Source organism: Convolutriloba macropyga, chromosome 8 (assembly GCF_964194025.1).
Source record: "Convolutriloba macropyga chromosome 8, txConMacr16.3, whole genome shotgun sequence".
NCBI classification, from domain to species: domain Eukaryota; kingdom Metazoa; phylum Xenacoelomorpha; order Acoela; family Convolutidae; genus Convolutriloba; species Convolutriloba macropyga.
Window position 1 is genome coordinate 59,472,686 of NC_134475.1, and position 25,154 is coordinate 59,497,839.

The following is a 25,154-nucleotide window of genomic DNA, read 5'->3' on the forward strand; positions in this document are numbered from 1 at the left end:
CTTACCTGAGGAGTCGCATTCGCAAACAAAGAGATTTTACGCAGAGAAGAATCTGAACCTAACTTCTTAAAGCCTAATTCAGTTTGTGAAAGTTGATTCAAAGTTTAGGACAGAATGTTTTCTGTGGAAAACTTTAGGTTCGTAATTTATATATATTCACAAAAAATACGAAATAAAAAGTATCACATATTAACTTTCTTGATCTTTTTCGCTAGCGCGCTGAATATAATATGTGTCAACCAAAAATTTGATTTTTTTGGGAGGAGGGGGAGGGGAAGGTGCTAGCGGAAAGATTCAAAAATAGATTTTCCCAAAGTAGAAAAATAAATTTATACCGAAACTTTTAATCGGAATCACCTAAAGCAATCTGGTCACTTCAAACAAATTTTGAAATTTTCAGGAACAAAATTAAAAATTAAACTTTTTTGTATACAACATATGACAAATTTGGCCTTAAAAGCATCAGTCTCAAAAAAGATAATCTCAAATAAAATAATTGAATGATTTTGATGCTTAGCACAGTTAAAAAATTGAGATCGTCGGTTGAAAAATGACAGACAATAGTTAATAAAATTTAAAATAGCATTTCTGTCCATGAAAAACGTCAGTTTTTCACTTCTTTAGTCTTTTCATTTTTTGAGATAAAGGCAATTTTCAGTTTTTGTAATTCTGCACTTCAAAATTTTTTAAAAAGATAACATTTAAAACCTTAATTTACAGTGCGCTAACATTGACACAACAACACACTAAAACTTTTGAAAACAACTTATATTCAATCTCGTCAAAGCAAAAATTTGAGTTTTGTATTCATTTTTTAAAATTTTAAAATAATTTTGATTCTACGGAGGAGCACACACTAAGAAAAGTTAAGATATACCTTAATATACCTTCACTTTTTGTAATAATCTGCAATACATAGCTGAGTATTTTTAGAAAAAATATGTCGACAAAATGTTGACGTTTGCTTGACAAAAATATACACGCCTCCATTTCTTCTTTTTGAGTCGTAAACATCGATTAACTGGACAAATTCCGACCCTTATCTTGAAAGATTTTGCAACATTCTATTTTTGAGCTATGTGCAATTGCTTTTGCTTTTGTGTACATAAAAAGAACCTTGGACTTGAAAGCTCGATCAATTAGATGTAATATTCTATTGTAAAAAAACAGTTTTCTGTTTTTGGTCCACCCGCTATGGTCCGCTATGGAGTGGGGGGAGGGGGTTATCTCACTGAACAGAATTTCTGGAAAAATTTATTGAGCTTTGGCCTGTTTTACAAATTTTCATCTCTAGATGCTGAAAAATCAAATATCAGTTCATATGCTGATAGTAGTTTACTTCCAGAAAAAAAATTGGCCTACATCCTTAATATCGTTTATATTGTTGCTTTTTTGTTTTATATTGAAATCTTCAAAATTTGTCCTAAAAATTTCACTTTTTAAAATTAGTTTTTTAAAAAGATAATAATTATAATAATTTTGTTTCAACGTAATTTCAGCGGAGCAGCATTAGGCTTTTAGTCTGGAGTGCATTAACAGTAAGCTGTTTTAAATTGTCCTTTTCTACTATTCTCCACATATTCATTTTGTGAGCATGAATGCTTTTTTCGTGACTAGGGGGCCACATTTTTAGCATGAAAATTGTAGGCGAGAAAATAATCCCGTTTATTCATTTTGCAGAAATTTCTCTTGTCAATTTTTTGTTATGATGAGCAGTAGTTTCCTGTTTTAACACGAATTGACAATAGTGTTTACAGATTTTGTAACGCCAAAAATGGTGCTTTATTGTTATACCTGGATTTGTGGCAAATAATGTTGACTTATAAAGAATTTAATTGGAATTTTTATCATAATCTTTGCTGAACGCATTTTATTATCTAGGCATTTGATTTTGCTTGTTAAATATAAAAATTATTCCCCAGTTCAAAGACATACTGAACGGCAAAGCAAATCTCTGTGGCAAAATGGAAGCCATCAAAAATTTGGGAGCGGATTTTTGCGTTTCCAAGGTAATAATAAGTACCACCGGAAACTTAAACGGTGGGCAAAATTATACAGCATTGTCTGAAATGCAGATGAACAGAGGCCAAACCATTTAATACAATGTAATATTTTGAACAAATTCTTTCCTGTAGATTAGCGCGCTTTCATATTCCCGTGGTGTATATACAGAATATTTTACCGTCGGTTTCAGGCAAAAAAAAACGTTGAAAAACGAGGAAGGTTTTAGCAAAAAAGGTATATTTGAATAGATTAATAGTCTAAAACAGCACTGTTTCTGTCGCATACTGTACATCAACCTTTATATAAGACCTCCTCAAATTTCGTGTTATACAAGCGACGCTTTAGCTGAAATATTTATTACTTAAAATTGAAACGAAAATCAGGCAATAAAAATCAAAATGCGTGTTCTATTTGCGTCTCTCGGAGTTATCCTTATTTGGCAACTGGAAATTGTTGCTGGTGATAAGCTGGTTCCAGTTCGGAGAAATTTGACCTACTCTCGGGAATATAAACAGTGTTTGAGCAAAGTGGATTGTCCGCTGGAGAGGAGGGCGGATTCTGACAAGTACGATTATAGACATTTCTGGTGTTGTCAAGGCACGTGCTCACTAGAACTGTGCCAGACATGTTCGGTTAGTATTCTAGTTTCGAAGAACCAGCTTTTAAGAGATTTATATCAAGTTTGAAACCGCACATACATACACGCTAAAAAACATATTAGCGCCACCAAACACACACACACACATACACACCCACTCACACACACACACACACACACACACACACACACACACACACACACACACACACACACAGACACACACACACACACACACATATACACACATACACACACACACACGTAAACACAAAACAACAAACACGCACACTCATACACGAACACAAAAACACATAAGCTCGCACGCACATACACATATGCACACAAACACGCGCGCACACACACATAAACACATACACGCACACGGACGCAAGCACGCACGCACATACGCACACGCACGCACACACACACACACACACACACACACACATACGTAAACACAAAACCACAAACACGCACACTCATACACGGACGCAAAAACACATAAGCTCGCACACACATTCACATGTGCACACAAACACGCGCACGCAAACACATAAACACATACACACACACGGACGCAAGCACGCACGCACATACGCACACGCACACACACACACACACACACACACACACACACACACGTAAACAAAAAAACACAACACGCACACTCACACACGGACACAAAAACACATAACCGCGCGCATAAGCTCGCACACACATGCACATTTGCACACAAAAAGACAAAAACACGCACACACATATATACACACAAACACGCACACACACACACACACACACACACACACACACACACACACACACACACATTAATTCATACACACACACACGCACGCAAGCACGCACGCACATACGCACACACACACGCGTGCGCGCGCACACACATACAAGCACACAAAAAACATCCACTCAGACGCATGCACACACACAAATACACGTATACACAAATACACAAACATACACACACACACACACACACACACACACACACACACATACATACATAAATACACACACGCACGCACGCACACGCCAGCAATCACACACACATATATGAAAACACACACACCTACACACACACACACACACACACACACACACACAGACACACACACACACACACTCGCACGCAAGCACGCACGCACATACGCACACGCATACAAACACGCACACACACATACACACATATACACACAAGTCACACATAAATCGCACACACGCACGCACGCACTCGAACACACGTGCACACAAATCGACAAATACAACCACATACACAAACGTACACACCAACACTCACACGCACGCACGCCCACACGCACATACGCACACGCAAACAAACTTACAGACACATATACACACTCACACACGCATGCACACACATCTTCGCTCAGTAACAAAAATTATGCCCGTTTGCATGGACCCTACTTCATTCACAGATAATACCAATACTTTCGTAGATAGTTATGGTATAACAAACGTACTAACCAGAACAACTTTCTAATTTTTATTAGGAACACTTACAACTTTCTGCAAATTTTAGGCTAGTCTATACAAAGATCCAGCAAAGGTCAAACTTTCAAAAGTTTATATCAGTATCTGGAGCCATTTTTTTTGTCAGCGTTTACTGTTATAAAATTCAGATCGCGCAGAATTTAATATCACAGATGATATGTTTTTAAAAAAAGTTAATTTTTTGTTGGACATCTACAATCAAGTGTTCTTGTGGCTATGCCACCAAAACCTCTAAGTAGGTCTGATTTTGTTTGAATTGATGCAATTGGTTTGCATTGAAGAACAGTCGGTTGACCTTGAGTGAAACGTTGTGAGAAAACTTGAAAACTCTAAATGTTTGCTTGAAAAGAACAATCTTTCTTTGCTGTTGCAGTCTTATCGCACAAGATTCCAATTTGAGTGTTATCTTTGATTCAATTTGCTGTTTAATTTTTTAATTTACTAACTTTTTTTTATTGTTATTACACGGCAATGGAGATGGAGGCCACATCATTAACGTCAACACCCATAGCTCCAGAGGTTGTCGTGAGTACTATTCAAGACACAGAAGTACACACACACATACACACATACACACACTCACACGTAAACACAAAACCACAAACACGCACACTCATACACGGACACAAAAACACATAAGCTCGCACACACATTCACATATAAGCACAAACACGCGCGCACACACACATAAACACATACACGCACACGGATGCAAGCACGCACGCACATACGCACACGGACACACACACACACATACGTAAACACAAAACCACAAACACGCACACTCATACACGGACACAAAAACACATAAGCTCGCACACACATTCACATATAAGCACAAACACGCGCGCACACACACACAGACACACACACACACTCGCACGCAAGCACGCACGCACATACGCACACGCATACAAACACGCACACACACATACACACATATACACACAAGTCACACATAAATCGCCCACACGCACGCACGCACTCGAACACACGTGCACACAAATCGACACATACACCCACATACACAAACGTACACACCAACACTCACACGCACGCACGCCCACACGCACATACGCACACGCAAACAAACTTACAGACACATATACACACTCACACACGCATGCACACACATCTTCGCTCAGTAACAAAAATTATGCCCGTTTGCATGGACCCTACTTCATTCACAGATAATACCAATACTTTCGTAGATAGTTATGGTATAACAAACGTACTAACCAGAACAACTTTCTAATTTTTATTAGGAACACTTACAACTTTCTGCAAATTTTAGGCTAGTCTATACAAAGATCCAGCAAAGGTCAAACTTTCAAAAGTTTATATCAGTATCTGGAGCCGTTTTTTTGTCAGCGTTTACTGTTATAAAATTCAGATCGCGCAGAATTTAATATCACAGATGATATGATTTTAAAAAAATTAATTTTTTGTTGGACATCTACAACCAAATGTTCTTGTGGCTATGCCACCAATACCTCTAAGTAGGTCTGATTTTGTTTGAATTGATGCAATTGGTTTGCATTGAAGAACAGTCGGTTGACCTTGAGTGAAACGTTGTGAGAAAACTTGAAAACTCTAAATGTTTGCTTGAAAAGAACAATCTTTCTTTGCTGTTGCAGTCTTATCGCACAAGATTCCAATTTGAGTGTTATCTTTGATTCAATTTGCTGTTTAATTGTTTAATTTATTAATTTATTTTTATTGTTATTACACGGCAATGGAGATGGAGGCCACATCATTAACGTCAACACCCATAGCTCCAGAGGTTGTCGTGAGTACTATTCACACACACACACATACACACATACACACACTCACACGTAAACACAAAACCACAAACACGCACACTCATACACGGACACAAAAACACATAAGCTCGCACACACATTCACATATAAGCACAAACACGCGCGCACACACACATAAACACATACACGCACACGGACGCAAGCACGCACGCACATACGCACACGGACACACGCACACACATACGTAAACACAAAACCACAAACACGCACACTCATACACGGACACAAAAACACATAAGCTCGCACACACATTCACAAGTGCACACAAACACGCGCACACAAACACATAAACACATACACACACACGTATGCAAGCATGCACGCACATACGCACACGCACACACACACACACACGTAAACACAAAAAAACAACACGCACACTCACACACGGACACAAAAACACATAACCGCGCACATAGGCTCGCACACACACATGCACATTTGCAAACAAAAACACAAAAACACGCACACACATATATAAACACAAACTCGCACACACACACACATTAACTCATACACACACACGCACGCAAGCACGCACGCACATACGCACACACACACGCGCGCGTGCGCGCACACACACATACAAGCACACAAATTACATCCACTCAGACGCATGCACACACACACAAACACACGTATACACAAATACACAAACACACACACACGCACAGAAACGCACACAAAAACACATAACCGCGCACATAAGCTCGCACACACATACACATGCACACATACACACAAACACAGACACACACACACACATAAGCACTCTAACATACACACACACGCACACACACACACACACATACATACATAAATACACACACGCACGCACGCACACTCCAGCAATCACACACACACACATATTAACACACACACACACAGACACACACACACACACTTGCACGCAAGCACGCACGCACATACGCACACGCATACAAACACGCACACACACATACACACATATACACACAAGTCACAAATAAATCACACACAAGCACGCACGCACTCGAACACACGTGCACACATCCACACATACACCCACATACACAAACGTACACACCAACACTCACACGCACGCACGCCCACACGCACATACGCACACGCAAACAAACTTACAGACACATATACACACTCACACACGCATGCACACACATCTTCGCTCAGTAACAAAAATTATGCCCGTTTGCATGGACCCTACTTCATTCACAGATAATACCAATACTTTCGTAGATAGTTATGGTATAACAAACGTACTAACCAGAACAACTTTCTAATTTTTATTAGGAACACTTACAACTTTCTGCAAATTTTAGGCTAGTCTATACAAAGATCCAGCAAAGGTCAAACTTTCAAAAGTTTATATCAGTATCTGGAGCCATTTTTTTTGTCAGCGTTTACTGTTATAAAATTCAGATCGCGCAGAATTTAATATCACAGATGATATGATTTTAAAAAAAAAATTAATTTTTTGTTGGACATCTACAATCAAGTGTTCTTGTGGCTATGCCACCAAAACCTCCAAGTAGGTCTGATTTTGTTTGAATTGATGCAATTGGTTTGCATTGAAGAACAGTCGGTTGACCTTGAGTGAAACGTTTTGAGAAAACTTGAAAACTCTAAATGTTTGCTTGAAAAGAACAATCTTTCTTTGCTGTTGCAGTCTTATCGCACAAGATTCCAATTTGAGTGTTATCTTTGGTTCAATTTGCTCTTTAACTGTTTAATTTATTAATTTTTTTTCTATTGTTATTACACGGCAATGTAGATATAGGCCACATCATTAACGTCAACACCCATAGCTCCAGAGGTTGTCGTGAGTACTATTCAAGACACAGAAGTAAGTGTTTTAAAAAAAGAAATCGAGCTCTTGAAAGCAAAAAATAATATACAAGACGAAGAAATTACGGAATTAAAGGCAAAGCAAAAAAATATTAATGATCGTCTAAGAACGCAAAAGAGATACACGCGCAAGGACTCGTTGCTAATCGTTAATCCGCCCTTCGAGGCTCGACAAATTTTTAATGTAACACACGAAACTTTAAAATTTTTTGAGAAATTCTTGGTGGTCGAAATTACTGAGGACAGTATCAAAGCGTGTCACATTATTCCTAATTCTGGAAAAGAGTTTCAACTGCCAACAGTAATTTGCAAATTTATCTATTTTGCCGACAAACAAAGTGTCTATGAAAAAAGAAAACGACTCAGAAAAACAAAAAACAGGATAAACAACAAGTTCATCTATCTTAACGAGCCCCTTCCAGAATATGAAGCTCAGATCAAAAACGAAGCAAAAAAAACGAAACATGATCACTGCAACACACAATTGCGCAATCTCGGTTTTAGTGGAAAATGGTAGAGAAAAGGCAAAATTCGTTAAAATTAACGAGATAGAAGATTTGGACTCAATCAATGCTATAAAACGAAATAAACAGTTCGAATTATCTTCTACCGACGACGCTATCAACTCTCTTGCATACAAACGACTAAATATTCAAAAGGAATAGAACAAATGACATCTCATGAACTCAGTAACTGTAATAACAAGCTAAAACATAACTCAATTATTTTTGTTTGGTTTCTTTAAAGTGTATAATATGAGCACATCTCAAGATTTAGGGTAGAAACTTTTGCCAGCCTTAGGTGCGTAATTTTTTGATCCTATTTTTAAAACTGTTTTTTTGCTTATTTCTTAAGTTTTTTTAAACTTCATAAAGTCAGCTTATTTATGTATAAGATGACCTCAAAATCAACTAAAAGTCTTTAAAAATTGTTTCAGCACTCTTGTGATTTCCGCAGGCGGCGGCCTGTCGGTTGTGATTTACGCAACCATGCAGACAGGGCGCAGGAGAGCAAAGAGAAAGAATGTTGGTGTGTTGTTGGTGATTTCCGCAAGCAACAAATTAAAAAAAAGAATTAAGCACTGTTATATCAAAATAGTTGTTAGTTTTATGCAAGAAGAAAAAAACCAGACTGCAACGGCAGGGAATTGATAACGAAAAGTGTCTCTACGTCAACAATGACAAATAAAAGAATCTTTCATCCAAGACAGTTCCAATTTGTTCTTCAAAACATTCGATCCGTATCTAAGAACCTAGACGAGTTGGAAGTTTACATTAATAGCATGTCTCAGAAACCCGAAGTAGTTTGCCTTTCTGAGACTTGGTGAAAACCTAGCTACAACAATAACTGTTCTTCTTTGAATGGATATCAAACAATTATATCCAGCAATCGTAAAAAAAGAGGTGGAGGTGTTGCATTCTTCTTAAAAAACAACATAAATTGTCAGATAGTTAAAAAATTAGAAACGAATTCCGTTCAATTACTAACAGTCGCCATCAAAACCATAAAAGAACAAATATGGTTCTCATGTTTTTACATGCCACCAAATTGAACTAATGAAGCTAATTTCGTGACGGTTGAAAGATATATCAACAGCCTAATGATTGACCCAGAAACAAAACAGGTACTTTGTGGGGATTTTAATGTTAATTTTTTAATAAACAGCAAAAAAGCCGAAAGTTTAAAAAACCTTTTAGCCGGAAACGGTCTCAGAATATCAAACAATAATGAGCCAACGAGGGTATCAAATGGGAGAGGTACGCTCATTGACGCCATTTTTTCTAACTTTCTGATAGAAACAAAAGTTACATCAACCTGTATAACAGATCATCACACGGTAGAAGGTTCCTTTGACCTCGTTGGCAGTCCAAAAAAGTATCTTAAGGCTCTAAAAAAACGCAATTGGCATAACCTAGATAATCCAATTATAAGAGAAAAACTCGAAAAGGATCTCAGATGTCAATTTGAGGTCCACAAAGCAGTTTAGAACTCTTACCAATAGACAACGCCTTCAAAAAATTTCACGAAATGCTCACTGAAGCTTTAAACTGTCACCTCCCTGAAAAACATCGTAAACGAAAAAACAACAAAAATTGGACTGACAATGAGGTTAAAAACTTAGCGACGGAAAACGTAGTCTTAAGAAACTGGCAGATGCAACTGGAGGTCCACAAATCAACGGAAATTTTCAAAAAACTTGTAAAAACCTTAAATCGCTCATCAAATTTAAAAAACAAACATTTTATCAAAATCTACTTAAAACCGATTTAGTAAAAAAACAGAAAAACTTTTTTTCAGCTTAATAGTTCTTTAACCAGCAATTCAGAGTCCTCTGAAATTTTTTGCTCACAAAATAAAGTAGAAGAATTTAACGAGTTCTTCTCAAACATTGGGAAAAAATTAAATGAGGAATTTTTAACAAGAAATGCCCTTACAAGAGAAAACCAGAGTCAAAGTATGTTTCTAAAATCGATATCTAAAAATGACGTAAAGTACGCTATCAACAATTGTTAAAACAAATTTAGCCTTGATTGCTATAATTTGAACTATTTTTTCATTAAAAAATTTTCTGACTGTTTAACAGCTCCTTTACAACTAATGTTTAATAGATGCATAGAACTTGGACAGTACCCAGAGAGTTTGAAAATTGCAAAAGTTAAATCGTTCTTCAAAAATGGAAATAAAGACGACTCATCAAATTTCAGGCCCATTTCGTTGCTACCATTTATAGGGAAAGTCTTTGAGCGGATTGTATTTGATAGAATTCAAAACTACCTTAATGTATTTGAAATTCTCTCAGTTTCACAATTTGGGTTCGGGCACGGGAAGAGCACAGTTGATGCCATTGCAACCTTAATAGAGGAAATAAGATCAAATCTCCACAACAACAGCAAAAAACCAAATGCACCTTTCTAGACCTAAAGAAAGCCTTTGATACTGTCGATCACAACATTCTAGTGCAAAAATGTTATAGATATGGTCTACGTGGTCCAATATACAAAATTTTGAAATCATATTTGTCCAATCGAATGCAATATACCTTAATTGGAGAAAAAAAGTCCAAACTGAAGCTCATAGAAATAGGCGTGCCACAGGGTTCCATTCTCGGCCCTCTTTTGTTTAGTATCTACATGAATGACTTGAGTTTGTCCCAAAAAAATCGAATGTTATTTTATATGCCGATGATACTGCTGTGAAGAGCAGAAGTTCTGCATCGAAAATTGACGATGATCACGACAAAGCACTAGATAACGTCAATGATTGGCTCATAAAAAGTAAACTAACGCTGAACAAGGAAAAAACAAAAAGCATGCTTTTTGTAAAGAAAAATAAAAAAATGTTGTGTCGAGAACAGTCATAAAAAACACTAAAATTGAAGAAAAACAAAGTTTCAAATACTTGGGCATCACGATAGATAATGAACTACGTTTCTCAAAGCACTCAAGGCATGTGGTCCCAAAACTTTTGTCGAATTGTTCTATCTTATATAAACTGATAAAAGTTTTGAGAGAATCACAGATAATAAAACCATTTAGAACATACATACAACCAATAGTACAATACGGAGTCTTGATATCCGGGTCAACAACAATCACAACAGTTAGGGAAATAGACAAAGTTATCAAACGTATCATGCGGCTAATTTTTCATCGAAAAAAGTTTGAAAGCACTTACGAAGAAATAGTAAAACATAAGATCTATTTAGCATCAGAGTTACATGCCTATGAGTTACTTAAGCAAACACTAAAAAACATAAGGGGAAAATGTAATATTTCACCAATTTCAAAAGGGTTTCTCAAAGCAAAACTGCCTTAAAAAAAGCAGGTGGTTGATTAAACACAAAATAACTCTAGGTAAAAATCTATTTCACAGTTTTTCAATAATTGTTAGGATAAGGCGGGTCTTAAGAATGCTTCTAGGTTACGATGATGAAATAATCGAAAAGATTGAAAACATGTCTAATACCGAAACAAAAAATTTCTGTCATCAATTTCTAGATAATTATATTTTGGGTAATGAGGACATAGTCAGACTGTTGCATGAGTTTTAATATGACTACTCAAAGGCGTTCCAAAATCAGAATAAAGTTTTTACTGCTGGGTTTGGTGGTACCTTGAAAAACAAAGCTCTTTTTTTATTTTGAATCACTTTCATCCAGATAAACTGAATGAGACACTTGAGAACGGGCCATCGGCCCAATAGTGCTCTCCCACAGTCAAATATGTGATTGTATTTGTACTGGTAATTTTGAAGCTACTTAATGACTGATGGAAACAATTTATCATTATTATTATTATTATTATTATTATTATTATTATTATTATTATTATTATTATTATTATTATTATTATTATTATTATTATTATTATTATTATTATTATTATTATTATTATTTTGAGCCGAGTACGTTTGCTTTTGCTTTCGTGTACATAAAATACAGCCTTGGAGTGTAAAGTTTGATCAATTAGATTGAATATCCTATTGTAAAAGCAGTTTTCATGTTTTTGGTCGACCCGCTGTTGTCCACTATGGACGGGGGAAGTTATCCCACTGAACCGAATTTCTGGACAAACTTATTGAGCTTTAGACTGTTTTACAGTCTCTTCATCTCTAGATGTTGAAAAACCAAATATTAGTTCATATGCTAATAGTAATTTACTTCCCCAAAAATTTTGCTTCCATCCTTAATACCATTTCCATTAATTCTATTTTTACAAAAAAAAAATTTATTTTTTAAAAAATTTTACTTGAAGAAAACATAAGGATGTTATTGTTTGTGACATGCGATGAAAACGCTGGAATTAATCAATTTGATTGTTCTTCTTTTCAGATGGACAGAGATTGCCATTCGTACAACGGAGATTGGACCAACGACAACTACTACTGTTGTGAAGGTGGCACTCTGCTTATTTCGCTATACAACTCAACCGGCAGCAGACCCAAATTGTTACCGTATTTTCTAAAATATCTTGAGAAGTTCAACTTAATTCGCAAATGTTGCCACATTCTGTTTTCATGATTCTCAGAATTTGTTCCAAAATAAAAGTTGGAAAATCAATTACACGCATGTTTCACCATCAGGGAGGGGGGGAGGGGAGGGGAGGGGAGGGGATGGGAGGGGAGGGGAGGGGAGGGGAGGGGAGGGGAGGGGAGGGGAGGGGAGGGGAGGGGAGGGGAGGGGAGGGGAGGGGGAGGGGAGGGGAGGGGAGGGGAGGGGAGGGGAGGGGAGGGGGAGGAGTTCCCTTATCTTTATTAATTCAGATCAGATCCTTAAATATTGAGTATTTATCTGCTATAATACTTTTAGGAGGGTGTACTAAGAAGAAGTGCAGGGACTTTGAGCACATCCCTGATCACTGCACTAAGGATGCAGACTGTGTGCCCGGGGGAGACTACTTCGACAAATATGGATTCGACACTGTCCACAGGTTAGTTAACTCACACACACACACTCACTCACTCCCTAATCTCGATCTAGACTTATGAAAACACTGAAATCGACAAAAATTTGTCGATGAAAAGACCGTGATGAAAAATTTGTCGATGAAAAAAATTGTCGATGAAAAGACCGTGAGCTCCCAAAAGGGGTCAAAGTTGACAGTGTATTGACCAAAAAAGAGCTTCTAGACCATGTATTGACGATTGACGAACACCTTGACCAAACTGACCTTGACTCAAAAGAGAGAACTTATAATGCGTGAGGTTAGCCCATTCATGTTTCATTGCACACGGTCTCTTCATAGGGGCATTTGGGGAAAATGTGCAGTGTAATGTTTCAATTTTGCAAAATAGCTATTCCCAGAATTGGTTTTTTCCAACTTTTTATGTTTAATCATTTTTGTCATTACCTGTCACCTCTTAAAATACTCTCTCTGTTGTTTATTCTTGTCCACTAATAACAAATAACAAAACAGTTATTTTAAAGAAGGAGGCTCGGTAATGTGCGTACGCACATAAGGTTCCGACCCCGCTCATCCACATTCTTGACTTAATTGGCTACCAAATGATGAAGATAAAAAAATTTCAAAAACATACATAACGTTCCATAAACAGCCAATGGAATACAATAATGCCATCCCAGCGGGCCGATGAATGTTGTTGATAATATGACTACTAGACCATAATAAATATCAAACAATAAACATAATTTACGGCCAAAACTCGATTTCTATAATAAATAAAATCATAACAAAATCAAACTCGCACCAGATAAAATCTAAATGACACAATTTAACCTATAGATCATTAGAAAAATATCGAACCTGTACTCAATGCAAATGGTTAATAGGCCGACAAAAAAGAGCAAAGGGGTGCGAAGTTCAAAAATACGTTTCTAATTTAGAAAAGAATTAATTTCACTGAAGTCCTTAAAATGTTCATTTGTATCTCCATAGGAAGCAATTGAGACATGTCATTATCCAATGTTTAATTGTGCAAAATTTCAAAGCCAATAAGACCTATGATTATTATTATAAATTAAAAAGAAAACAGAAAAATCCTATAAAATGTACAAATACAAAAAATCTTAATTATTTTATGAAATCTCGTAAAAACAGCAGTAACAAAGGCGACATACAAATCTTCGAAGCTAAAACCGTTATAGAGAATAAAATATAATTCACTGGAAACAAAACGCGTTGTGACCTGTGTTTACAGAGACTGAGCTACAAATCGGCCAAAAAATTAATTAAAAAAAGACGAAGCTGAAAAACCCAATTATGTTTTTGAAAACAAATATTTTCAAAAGTCATAACAGACTTCAAAAAGAGTTAAAAAAACAGCGATGGATTAAATTGCAATGCCTCAGGAAGCAAATTGAGCCTGTCAATAATGAGACTAAGTCATGACCCCTCAAAACAACGACAAATATATAAAGAAGCCTAAACATCAAACAATTTTACAAGATCACACAGTTCAAGACACTATCAGAAAAAGATGTTACCTGCAAGAACATAGAAGAGTCTTCCTTCGAAAAGATTTACGTAGACATGACAAAAAAAAGATACCCAGGAATTAAACAGTATAGAAATCTTGAATTTTTTAAATGAAATTAATGGTCGAAACAGTCAGTTACAATGCATAATCAAGCTTGAAACGTATTTAAAAAACTAAAATTGACGAAAAAAAATTGAGACTTCCAATTAGTTAGATTGAGTCACATGGTTACGAAAATGAAAGCGAAAATGATAGTAGTATCAAAACAAAAGGACCATTAGTTGAACAAAAAATCGTTACGGACATTAAACCCACAGGAATTTGGTTTCTGTATGTTTTTACTGACACTGCGCCCGAAGTTGAGAGATAGGATAAAATAGTCGCAAAGTTCCAAAATTAACCAGTGTTTTCTTAAAACAAATATATTCAACGCCATAACAGACATTAGATAACAACTGAAAGAAGTGTCAAGGTTCATTTATACCTCCTGAAAAATAAATGGATCTTTGATTGAGGACAATAAGGTATTTGGCTTAAGGATTGGGCAAAAAAGAAAACAAATGAACGAAAAAAATTTTTACAAAATCAACTGGTCAGAGCCATATAAAACACGCGCTTAACTCTGAAACCATAATATAATTTCGTTGGGCCTTGTTTTTTGTAAATAGAATCTGTCATTAATTGAGCCCTGATTTGAAATTCTTGTAAGTAAAAAGTAGTATACATGAATGTCTTTTACAGAGTTGATACATTTTGATAAAAAACTTTTCAATTCTATTAAATACAAAAAAAATTCTATTTTCCAAAAAATTCTTTTTAGAATTTAAAAAATTAAATCTAAAAATAAAATTTTAAAAAATTTATATATTAAAATTTAAAAAAAAACTTTTAAATTTAATTCTGAATAAAAAATATTGTAAGGATTCATGGAGAGATCAAGATCAGGCCAGATGTTGCTGCTTTTCTAACCAATTACTCAATTGGTCAAATGATTGCAAAACAGATCAAATTTTAAAAAAAATTTCAGTTTATCAAAAAAAATGAATTTTGTATATTTAATGAGTCTAAATTTGCAAAAAACTGACAAAACTCTAACTCCAGATTACTCTCAAAAACAATGGTTGTACAAACATCTCGATTTTCAGCTAAAAAAGAATATGGCCTTAGTTTTAAGGTATTTACCTCCAGCAAATTTAAAGCAAGTCGGCTGAAAAAGTAGAATTTTAACATAGAAGAGTCTTCCTTCTCAAAAGGATTACGTAGTCATGACATCGAAAAGATACCCATGAATTAAACAGTATAGAAATTTCGAAATTTTTTTGAAATTAATGGTCAAAAAATCAGTCACAACGCATAACCAAGCGCGAAACGTTTAAAAAAAACTTTAAATTGACCAAATTAATTGAGACTTCCAATTAGTGAGATTGAGTAACATGGTCACAAAAAAAGAAAGCAAGAAAGATATAAATAAGAAAGGTTTCTTTTTATTTCAAGTTGATAGTCATTAAAACAAACAGCTTTGAACTGAACTCTTTAACCAAGCTCGAAACGTACAAAAAAAAGCTAGAATTGACGAAAGAAATTGAGACTTCCAATTAGTGAGATTGAGGCACATGGTTACGAAAATGAAAGCAAAAATAATAGTAGTATCAAAAAAAGGAACCATTAATTGAACAAAACTCGTTACGCAAATTAATCTATTACCCACAGGAAATTGGTTTCTGTATTTTTTTACTGACACTGCGCCCGAAGCTGAGAGAGAGGATAAAATAGTCGCAAATTTCAAAAATTAACCAATGTTTTCTCAAAAAAATTATTAAACGTCATAACAGACATTAGATAACAACTGGACGAATTGTCAAGGTTCATTTATACCTCCTGAAAAAACTGGATCTTTGACTGAGGACAATAAGTTATTTGGCTCAAAGATTTGGCAAAAAAGAAAGCAATTGAACGCAGAAAAATTTTACAAAATCAACTGGCCAGAGCCATATAAAACACGCGCTTAACTCTGAAACCGTAATATAATTTCGTTGGGCCTTGTTTTTTGTAAATAGAATCTGTCGTTAATTGAGCCCTGATTTGAAATTCTTGTAAATAAAAAGTAGTATACATAAAAATCTTTTACATAGCGGATATATTTTGATAAAACAAATTTAAATTCTATTAAATTCAAAAAAAAAATTATTTTCCAAAAAATTCTTTTTAGAATTTAAAAAATTAAATCTAAGAAATAAAATTTTTAAAAATTTCGATTTTAGAATTAAAATAATACTTTTTGATTTAATTCTGAAAAATAAATTTTGTAAGTATTTTTGACAAAATCAAGATCAGCCCAGATGTTGCTGCCTTTCTAACCAATTACTCATTTGTTCAAATGATTGCAAAACAGATCATTTTTTTTCTTAAAAAATCTTTCAATTTTTCAAAAAAAATTGAATTTTGTATATTTAACGAATCTAAATTTGCAAAAAAACTGGCAAAACTCTAACTCCAGATTACTCTCGAAAACAATGGTTCTACAAGTATCTCAATTTTCAGCTAAAAAAGAATATGGCCCTAGTTTTAAGGTATTTACCTGCAGCAAATTTAAAGCAATTCGGCTGAAAAAGTAGAAATTTAACATAGAAGAGTCTTCCTTCTAAAAGGATTACGTAGTCATGACAACAACAAGATACCCAGGAATTAAATAGTAAAGAAATCTCGAAACTTGTTTATGAACTTAATGGTCAAAACAAGCAGTCACAACGCATAACCAAGCGCGAAACGTTTAAAAAAGCTTTAAATTGACAAAATTAATTGAGACTTCCAATTAGTGAGATTGAGTAACATGGTTACAAAAATGAAAGCAAAGAGGATATAGTTAAAAAAAAGTTTCTTTTTTATTTCAAGTTGATAGCCATTAAAACAAACAGCTGTGAACTGAATTCTTCAACTATGGTCAGCTATACGTCCTGTGGAAATACCTGAAATTCATCGGTTTAGGTATATGGCGTGTAACAAAAAAAGAAAGACAAACTTAGGCAAAAACAAAAACACCATAAAAGTTTGCGAGATAACTGTCTCAGCCCAAAAATGATAAAGTATATGACAAAAGCAATTAAATATTCAGATGGGGTTTTTTCATCGCTGTGCATTGTCCCTACTATATTGTCCTTCAATTGCACTTGTCAATAATGCGATAATACGACAAGGAAACAAACTGAACCCATAAAATACGCAGTTATGCTCAAAAAATTGAAAAGGAGTACTATCAAAACAAAGAGACCATTAGGTGAACAAAAAATCGTTACGGACATTAATCTATTGCCCACAGGAGATTGGTTTCTGTATGTTTTTACTGGCACTATGATCGAAGTTGAGAGTTAGGATAAAATAGTCGCAAAGTTCAAAAATTAACCGATGTTTTCTTAAAACAAATATATTTAACGTCATAACAGACATTAGATAACAACTGAAAGAAGTTTCAAGGTTCATTTATACCTCCTGAAAAATAACTGGATCTTTGATTGAGGACAGTAAGTTATTTGGCTCAAAGATTTGGCAAAAAAGAAAGCAATTGAACGCAGAAAAATTTTACAAAATCAACTGGCCAGAGCCATATAAAACACGCGCTTAACTCTGAAACCGTAATATAATTTCGTTGGGCCTTGTTTTTTGTAAATAGAATCTGTCGTTAATTGAGCCCTGATTTGAAATTCTTGTAAATAAAAAGTAGTATACATAAAAATCTTTTACATAGCGGATATATTTTGATAAAACAAATTTAGATTCTATTCAAATCTAAAAAAATTTTATTTTCCAAAAAATTCTTTTTAGAATTTAAAAAATTAAATCTAAGAAATAAAATTTTTAAAAATTTCGATTTTAGAATTAAAATAATACTTTTTGATTTAATTCTGAAAAATAAATTTTGTAATTATTTTTGACAAAATCAAGATCAGCCCAGATGTTGCTGCCTTTCTGACCAATTACTCATTTGTTCAAATGATTGCAAAACAGATCATTTTTTTTCTTAAAAAATTTTTCAATTTTTCAAAAAAAATGAATTTTGTATATTTAATGAGTCTAAATTTATAAAAAAAATTGGCAAATCTCTAACTCCAGATTTCTCTCAAAAACAATGGTTGTACGAATATCTCGGTTGTCAGCTAAAAAAGAATATGGCCTTAGTTTTAAGGTATTTACCTCCAGCAAAATTAAAGCAAGTCGGCTGAAAAAGTAGAATTTTAACATAGAACAGTCTTCCTTCTAAAAAGATTACGTAGTCATGACAACGAAAAGATACCCAGGAATTAAACAATATAGAAATCTCGAAATTTTTTTATGAAATTAATGATCAAAACAATCAGTCACAATGCATAACCAAGCGGGAAACGTTTAAAAAAACTTTAAATTGACAAAATTAAATGAGATTTCCAATTAGTGAGATTGAGTAACATGGTTACAAAAATGAAAGCAAAAATGATATAGTTAAGAAAAAGTTTTTTTTAATTTCAAGTTGATAGCCAATAAAACAAACAGCTGTGAACTGAATTCTTCAACTATGATCAGCTATACGTCCTGTGGAAATAACTGAAATTTATCGGTTTAGGTATATGGCGTGTAACAAAAAAAAGAAAAACAAACTTAGGCAAAAACAAAAAAACCATAAAAGTTTGCGAGATAACTGTCTCAGCTCAAAAATGATAAAGTATATGACAAAAGAAATTAAATATTCAGATGGGCGTTTTTCCATCGCTGTGCATTGTCCCTACTATGCTGTCCTTCAATTGCACTTGTCAATAATGCGATAATACGACAAGGAAACAAACTGAACCCATAAAATATGCAGTTATGCTCAAAAAATTGAAAGGGAGTAGTATCAAAACACAGAGAACATTAGTTGAAAAAAAATCGTTACGAACAATAATCCATTACCCACAGAAAATTGGTTTCTGTATGTTTTTACTGGCACTGCGATCGAAGTTGAGAGATAGGATAAAATAGTCGCAGAGTTCAAAAATTAACCGATACTTTCTTAAAACAAATATATTTAAGATATTTGGCTCAAAGATTGGGCAAAAAAGAAAACAAATGAACGCAAAAAATATTTTACGAAAACAACTGGTCAGAGCCATAGAAAACACGCGCTTAACTCTGAAACCGTAATATAATATAATTTCGTTGGGCCTTGCTTTTTGTAAATAGTATCTTTCTTTAATTGAGTCCTGATTTGAAATTCTTGTGAGTAAAAATCAGTATACATAAAAATCATTTACATAGCGCATATGTTTTGAAAAAAAACTTTTAATTCAGAAAAATTTTCTCTCGTAAGGAACCATGGCGAGATCAAGATCAACCCAGATGTTGCTGCCCTTCTAGCCATTTACTCATTTATTCAAATGGTTGCTAAACAGATCAATTTTTTTAAATAAAAAGTTTTCAGTTTATCAAAAAAAAATGAATTTTGTATATTTAATGAGTCTAATTCTTAAATCTGCAAAAAACTGGCAAAACTCTAACTCCAGATTTTTCTCAAAAACCATGGTTGTACAAATATCTCGATTTTCAGTTAAAAAAGAATGTGGCCTTAGCTTTAAGGTATTTACCTCCAGCAAATTTAAAGCAAGTCGGCTGAAAAAGTTGAAATTTGGGACCAAAAAAGTAGAATTTTGAAAAAATTTAGAATAAATTCTAGCCAACAAAATCGGACCGAACAATTCAGCAACCCTTCTCTATCTTCAGAGCTAAAATTAATAACACTGCAGTTAACAATTTGAACAAATTTTAGCAATATTGATGAAAATTACGTCAAATATACCGAAAAAGTGAATAAAAACGGCTAAAATACGTCTGATCTTCACAAAATTTTATACCACTATAATTCCCTATAAAAAGTAAAAATTGAAAAAATCTTCTAATTCCATATTCTATGCTGGACGGGCTTTTTAATGATACCACTCACAACTCTCTACGATGATTATATCGATTGGCCAAAATTGTCTGAACAAAAAAACCCATTTGAGTAGTTCCTCCCCCCATTAAAGTGGGTCGGAACAATGATAATGGGTGGGTGAATGTATAATGGTAATAACCATAAAATTCCCCCTGACACGATATGCAAGAGTAAGGGGTAAAAGGGGGTACTGAAGTGCGGGATTCGGTTCGCGAGGGATCTAACCCGTGCCGGTATTACCCTAAATTTCCATCTAAGTCATTAATTAAGAATAGCGGGATAACGGGGGTAACATACTAAATGCTATTCCATGCACTTGTTTACAAACTAATTTCAATTGGTGGAGCTTTAACAAGCATATAATTTACACCCCCAAACGCGCGTACCGTGTTAGGATCTATTCTGTCTCAATCACCCCCTCCCAAGAATTACATTTAATGTGTTATACAGCTCGTTAATATGTAAAAATTAGCATATGCTCCAGTGGGCGTAAAATCTATATGTCCATTAAGCTGGTATGTTTACCCTCATTATGGGGTAATTGTTCCCACCCACCTGTAGAATATATAATTAAAAAGGGTTTTTATGAAATTCGTTGTTCTCCACGTTATCGAGGTTTAAAGTCTTGTTAATAATTGACTAATTTTCGTTGTTATTCAAAATTTTTAGGCAATTTTTAAGTAATTTTAGCAGTTTTTTGCCAATTTTCAGAAAATTTTTAAAAAGTTTTGCTTCTAAAGATAAAAAAGTGTCGTTTAACTCTTTGACCTAATTTTTGGGCTAAAATTGTTGATAAATATTTTCAAATTTCATTGTTTTTCGTCAATAAGGACACGAAACAAACATTTTCTGTCCCTTCTTATATATTTGCCGATCAAATACACCTCAAAACTGCTAGCACTATACTTGTTAACACCAAAATAGGGCTCTTTTTGCTTGAGTTTTCATTGAGAGTGATTTTGGTTTGAATTTGATTAGGTAATTGCTAGTTTAACTCGATAATTATCAAAAATGCATCATATAGTTTTGTTATAATGTTTGTCAAAATTTCATCTCCAAAATATTCGAGCAATTCAGTGTTCCTAAAGCTCGAAAAGTAATAACAGGGCTAGCGTTGTTCTAATAGTCACTTCTTACAATCCAAAACAATTCGGAATGCAATCAGTCGGTGCCTGTTCTAAAAGTATGTTCGCAATTTTTGATTCGTTTTATCTTATTTACAGAACAGAACAATTCAAATCCAGGCTTGCTAATGACCAGACGAATTGACTACCAATGAAGTATCAAGGAAGCCTATTTAGATTTTCGTGGAAACCTATCAAGGGAAGCTTATGTTCGATTTGACTTCTAAAAACATTTTTTTCCAACATCAATTACTGAACTTTGTTTTATTGAGCTTTGCCACTCATTTCTGGTAAAATTGTTGCTTAAGGTCAGCAAAAACAAGTTGCAGTGTCTTTATCTTGGATTAAATTCAAAAAACTATTGCGGTTCTACGTTATAAGTAATGTTTTTTTGTCTTTGATACTACGAGTTTTTCAAAAATCATTTTTTGTATTCGAACGTTTTCTCATCTTTAAGGTTTTTCCTTGTCGCCCTATTGACAGGTCAGCTACCAATTTAGTGGCGTATAAAAAGAAAGCGCATTGAACATATCAATTTTTTCATTGAATAGCTTATGGTTTTCTCGGCTTCGACACCATCTTCTAGCACATTTTAACGGCATTTGTAATTTTGTATTTGTCGTTCGTTTTGTAGTCATATAAAAAAATTGGAATATTTGCAGATCTTAGCGACTTAAAATGGATGAACGAAGTAACCTGTTAACTGATATCATTTGATAGCCATAAATTTTCGTGGATTCAAAATCAAATCAAAAAATTATAGACGTAGTTTTTAACTTGGCACTTTGCTGTTCTTTTGTCTAGATGTTTTCTAGTCTCATTAACTACAGGTCGAAAATCAGTTTTTTGTTGTTGAGGAAAGAAATTATGGAACATATCTGATGTTCATATGACATTTGTTATTGTTTTAGCGCCTTCGACGCTGGATTTTCGAAAATAATAATTTTTTTTGATTCTGTATTTGTCTATCTTTTTGTAGACTTTTAATATATTCTGAAGTATGACAGATCTCATTGGCTTTTTTAAAGAAATAAATGAAGCGATTTAATTAATGGTTTTGGTTAATAGCTAATGTGTTTATGAAAGATTTTTTCTTTAACTTTACCGTTTTTTTCTTTTTGTCTACTTGTTATCGAGTCTGGTCCCCTGTTTCTTTTCTAGTGAAGTACATTTTAATTTGTTCAGTTTAGGTTTTATTTAACGCTGTTCTCACTTTGTTATTACATATTTTTTCTGTTTGAGTTTGAAGCATTTTTTGCATACGCCAATTAATTTTGAAGAATAATTGAATTGTTGAAAGTTTTCTATCTCTTCCTCATTTGTTGGACAATCAAACCAAAAATGTGGATGAGTGTGCGAACGCACATTAGAGAGCCTCCTTATCACCAATAGACTCCATCCATGACCTGTTAAACGGCGGTGTTCCTTTTGAGGTAACTTGGAAATCATGAATTTTATAAAGCATAGAATACTCATTACAGGTGTTGTAGTGGACAGTGCAAGTTTGAGAGATGTGTGGACGAGTGGATCTTTAGTGGGACTGTGTTTGGACTGGGTCTCCCTCTAGCGGCCATTGTGATCATCGTCACCATCATCGCTGTCTCCTGCGTCAAAGTCAAGAAGAGTCAGTATCTATCGTCACTAGATTAGGGAGTGGGGTCTTTCCCCAATAATGCAGGGGGGCTATATTTTCGTGCATGATGCTATAATTTCGGTTATAAAAGTCAATGGGAAAGACCCCTTAGATTACTCGCAACCAAATAATCGCTTGCAGTTCCTTTTGCTCTGCTAACAGTACAATACTATCTACAATTTGTATTATTACAAAGTTTTTTTGACTTTGAAAACTAAGATTTGATTTTTGGGTTAGTTATACCACAAAATCTTTGAGATAAAAAAATTCAAGTCTAAATGAACGTCTCAAACCTTATGTTAAACGCTGAGTGTCATCTTTTGAGAAAAAAAACGTACTCAAGTAGCTACCCTCAATTTTTAAGCCATTTTTCAGAACTTTTAATCTGTATTCTGTTGAGAAATTACTATTTCAAGTCAGATAAAGCTCAATTCCATAACGTCTCCACCAATTTTTTTGAAGACTACTATTCAGTAATAATTTCGAGACTATACTCAATCAATTAATTTCTATTGGCTTTTAGTGAGATATCAGCAATGCTCCTGTGCCAAAATTCCAGCAGATCCAAATGACACTGCAGTCACTGGAGGCCTGGCGAACGGGGTGGGTTCTGTAATGGTACCACCATCCGCATTCGACTACAAGGAACTGAAAAACGAGGAGGCTATCAACATCTAATAACAACTTACACTCAATAAACGTTTATAGTATATTCGTATATGTACCCTTCAGACACCCAGACAACTTTATCCTCAACATAAAAGAGAATTAAAAATAGTGTACAGTAACATGCCCTTATAGCGAATTTTCAATACAGTATACTCTCGTTAATAGCAGACACTCAAGGATATTTTCCTCGCAAGATTCAGTGTTTTTATTAAGGTCACTAGCAAGTTCTTGCAATATAATTTATTATTCACGTGCTTACTTAATATAAATTTTAATGAGGAAGGTACGATTCTTGTTATCTCTTGTCAGCGATGGAAAGATTAAAAAATCCGTAGTAAAAATCTTGCAAGTTGTTGAAAATTAATTATTTTTCGTACTAATTTTTATTATTTCATTGTTGAGAAAAATGTTGTATCATGTTGTAAAGGTAGAAAGATTAAACAGTCGTTAGTAAGAAAGTTTCAAGTTCTTTATAGAAAACTATTATTCTCGATTATTTATCAAAATTTTACTTTCGTATGTACTCTGTTTGCCTTTGCATAGCCAGAAAACATAGTATCTCAATAAAAGTTCTCGCTTCAAAAATAATTGGAACTTATTTACAAATTTGAACAAATAGTTAGCATATTTTGAACAAATAGGAACAATTTTATTGGATTACTTATGTACATTCAACTGAAACTTGATGAGCCTCCTTTTAAAATCTTGTTCTAAATCTTTGTTTGATTTTGAGTTGTTTAATTTAAAATAACCTTTTGACTATAGTTCTGACAAACTGTTGGCTATTTTTGCTTTTGCTGTAATCATATTAGAGTCTACCGGAGTTTGGAACTGAAGAAATCAATGTCAAAGAAAATCAGGTGAAAAATTTGACATTATCAGATTTCGTATAGCAATTACATTACCAGCCTTTAGTAAATCAATTAGTAGTAAAAAAGAGTTAGCTTTAATCTTAATAAAAACAAGGCGGCTCGTTAATGTGCGTTCGCACATGATGTTCCGACCCGAGCTCATCTACATTTTTGACTTAATTGTCAACCAAATGAAG

General features: G+C 34.3%; 1 protein-coding gene across 2 annotated transcripts; it reads left to right on the top strand.

Annotated features, from left to right (window-relative positions):
• LOC142344228 (uncharacterized) lies at positions 1–24,486 on the top strand. 2 transcript variants are annotated; one of them, XM_075395781.1, is made up of 6 exons: positions 1–81; positions 2,312–2,636; positions 12,638–12,701; positions 13,115–13,235; positions 23,286–23,428; positions 23,961–24,486. In XM_075395781.1, the coding sequence occupies exons 2-6, from the start codon at positions 2,403–2,405 to the stop codon at positions 24,113–24,115; spliced, it is 717 nt and encodes a 238-aa protein (XP_075251896.1). In that variant the 5' UTR covers positions 1–81; positions 2,312–2,402; the 3' UTR covers positions 24,116–24,486. The 2 variants fall into 2 exon arrangements, with proteins under 2 accessions (XP_075251896.1, XP_075251895.1); XM_075395780.1 differs by lacking the exon at positions 1–81 and having other exon boundaries at positions 2,176–2,636.
• Positions 24,487–25,154: the final 668 nt, after the last annotated feature.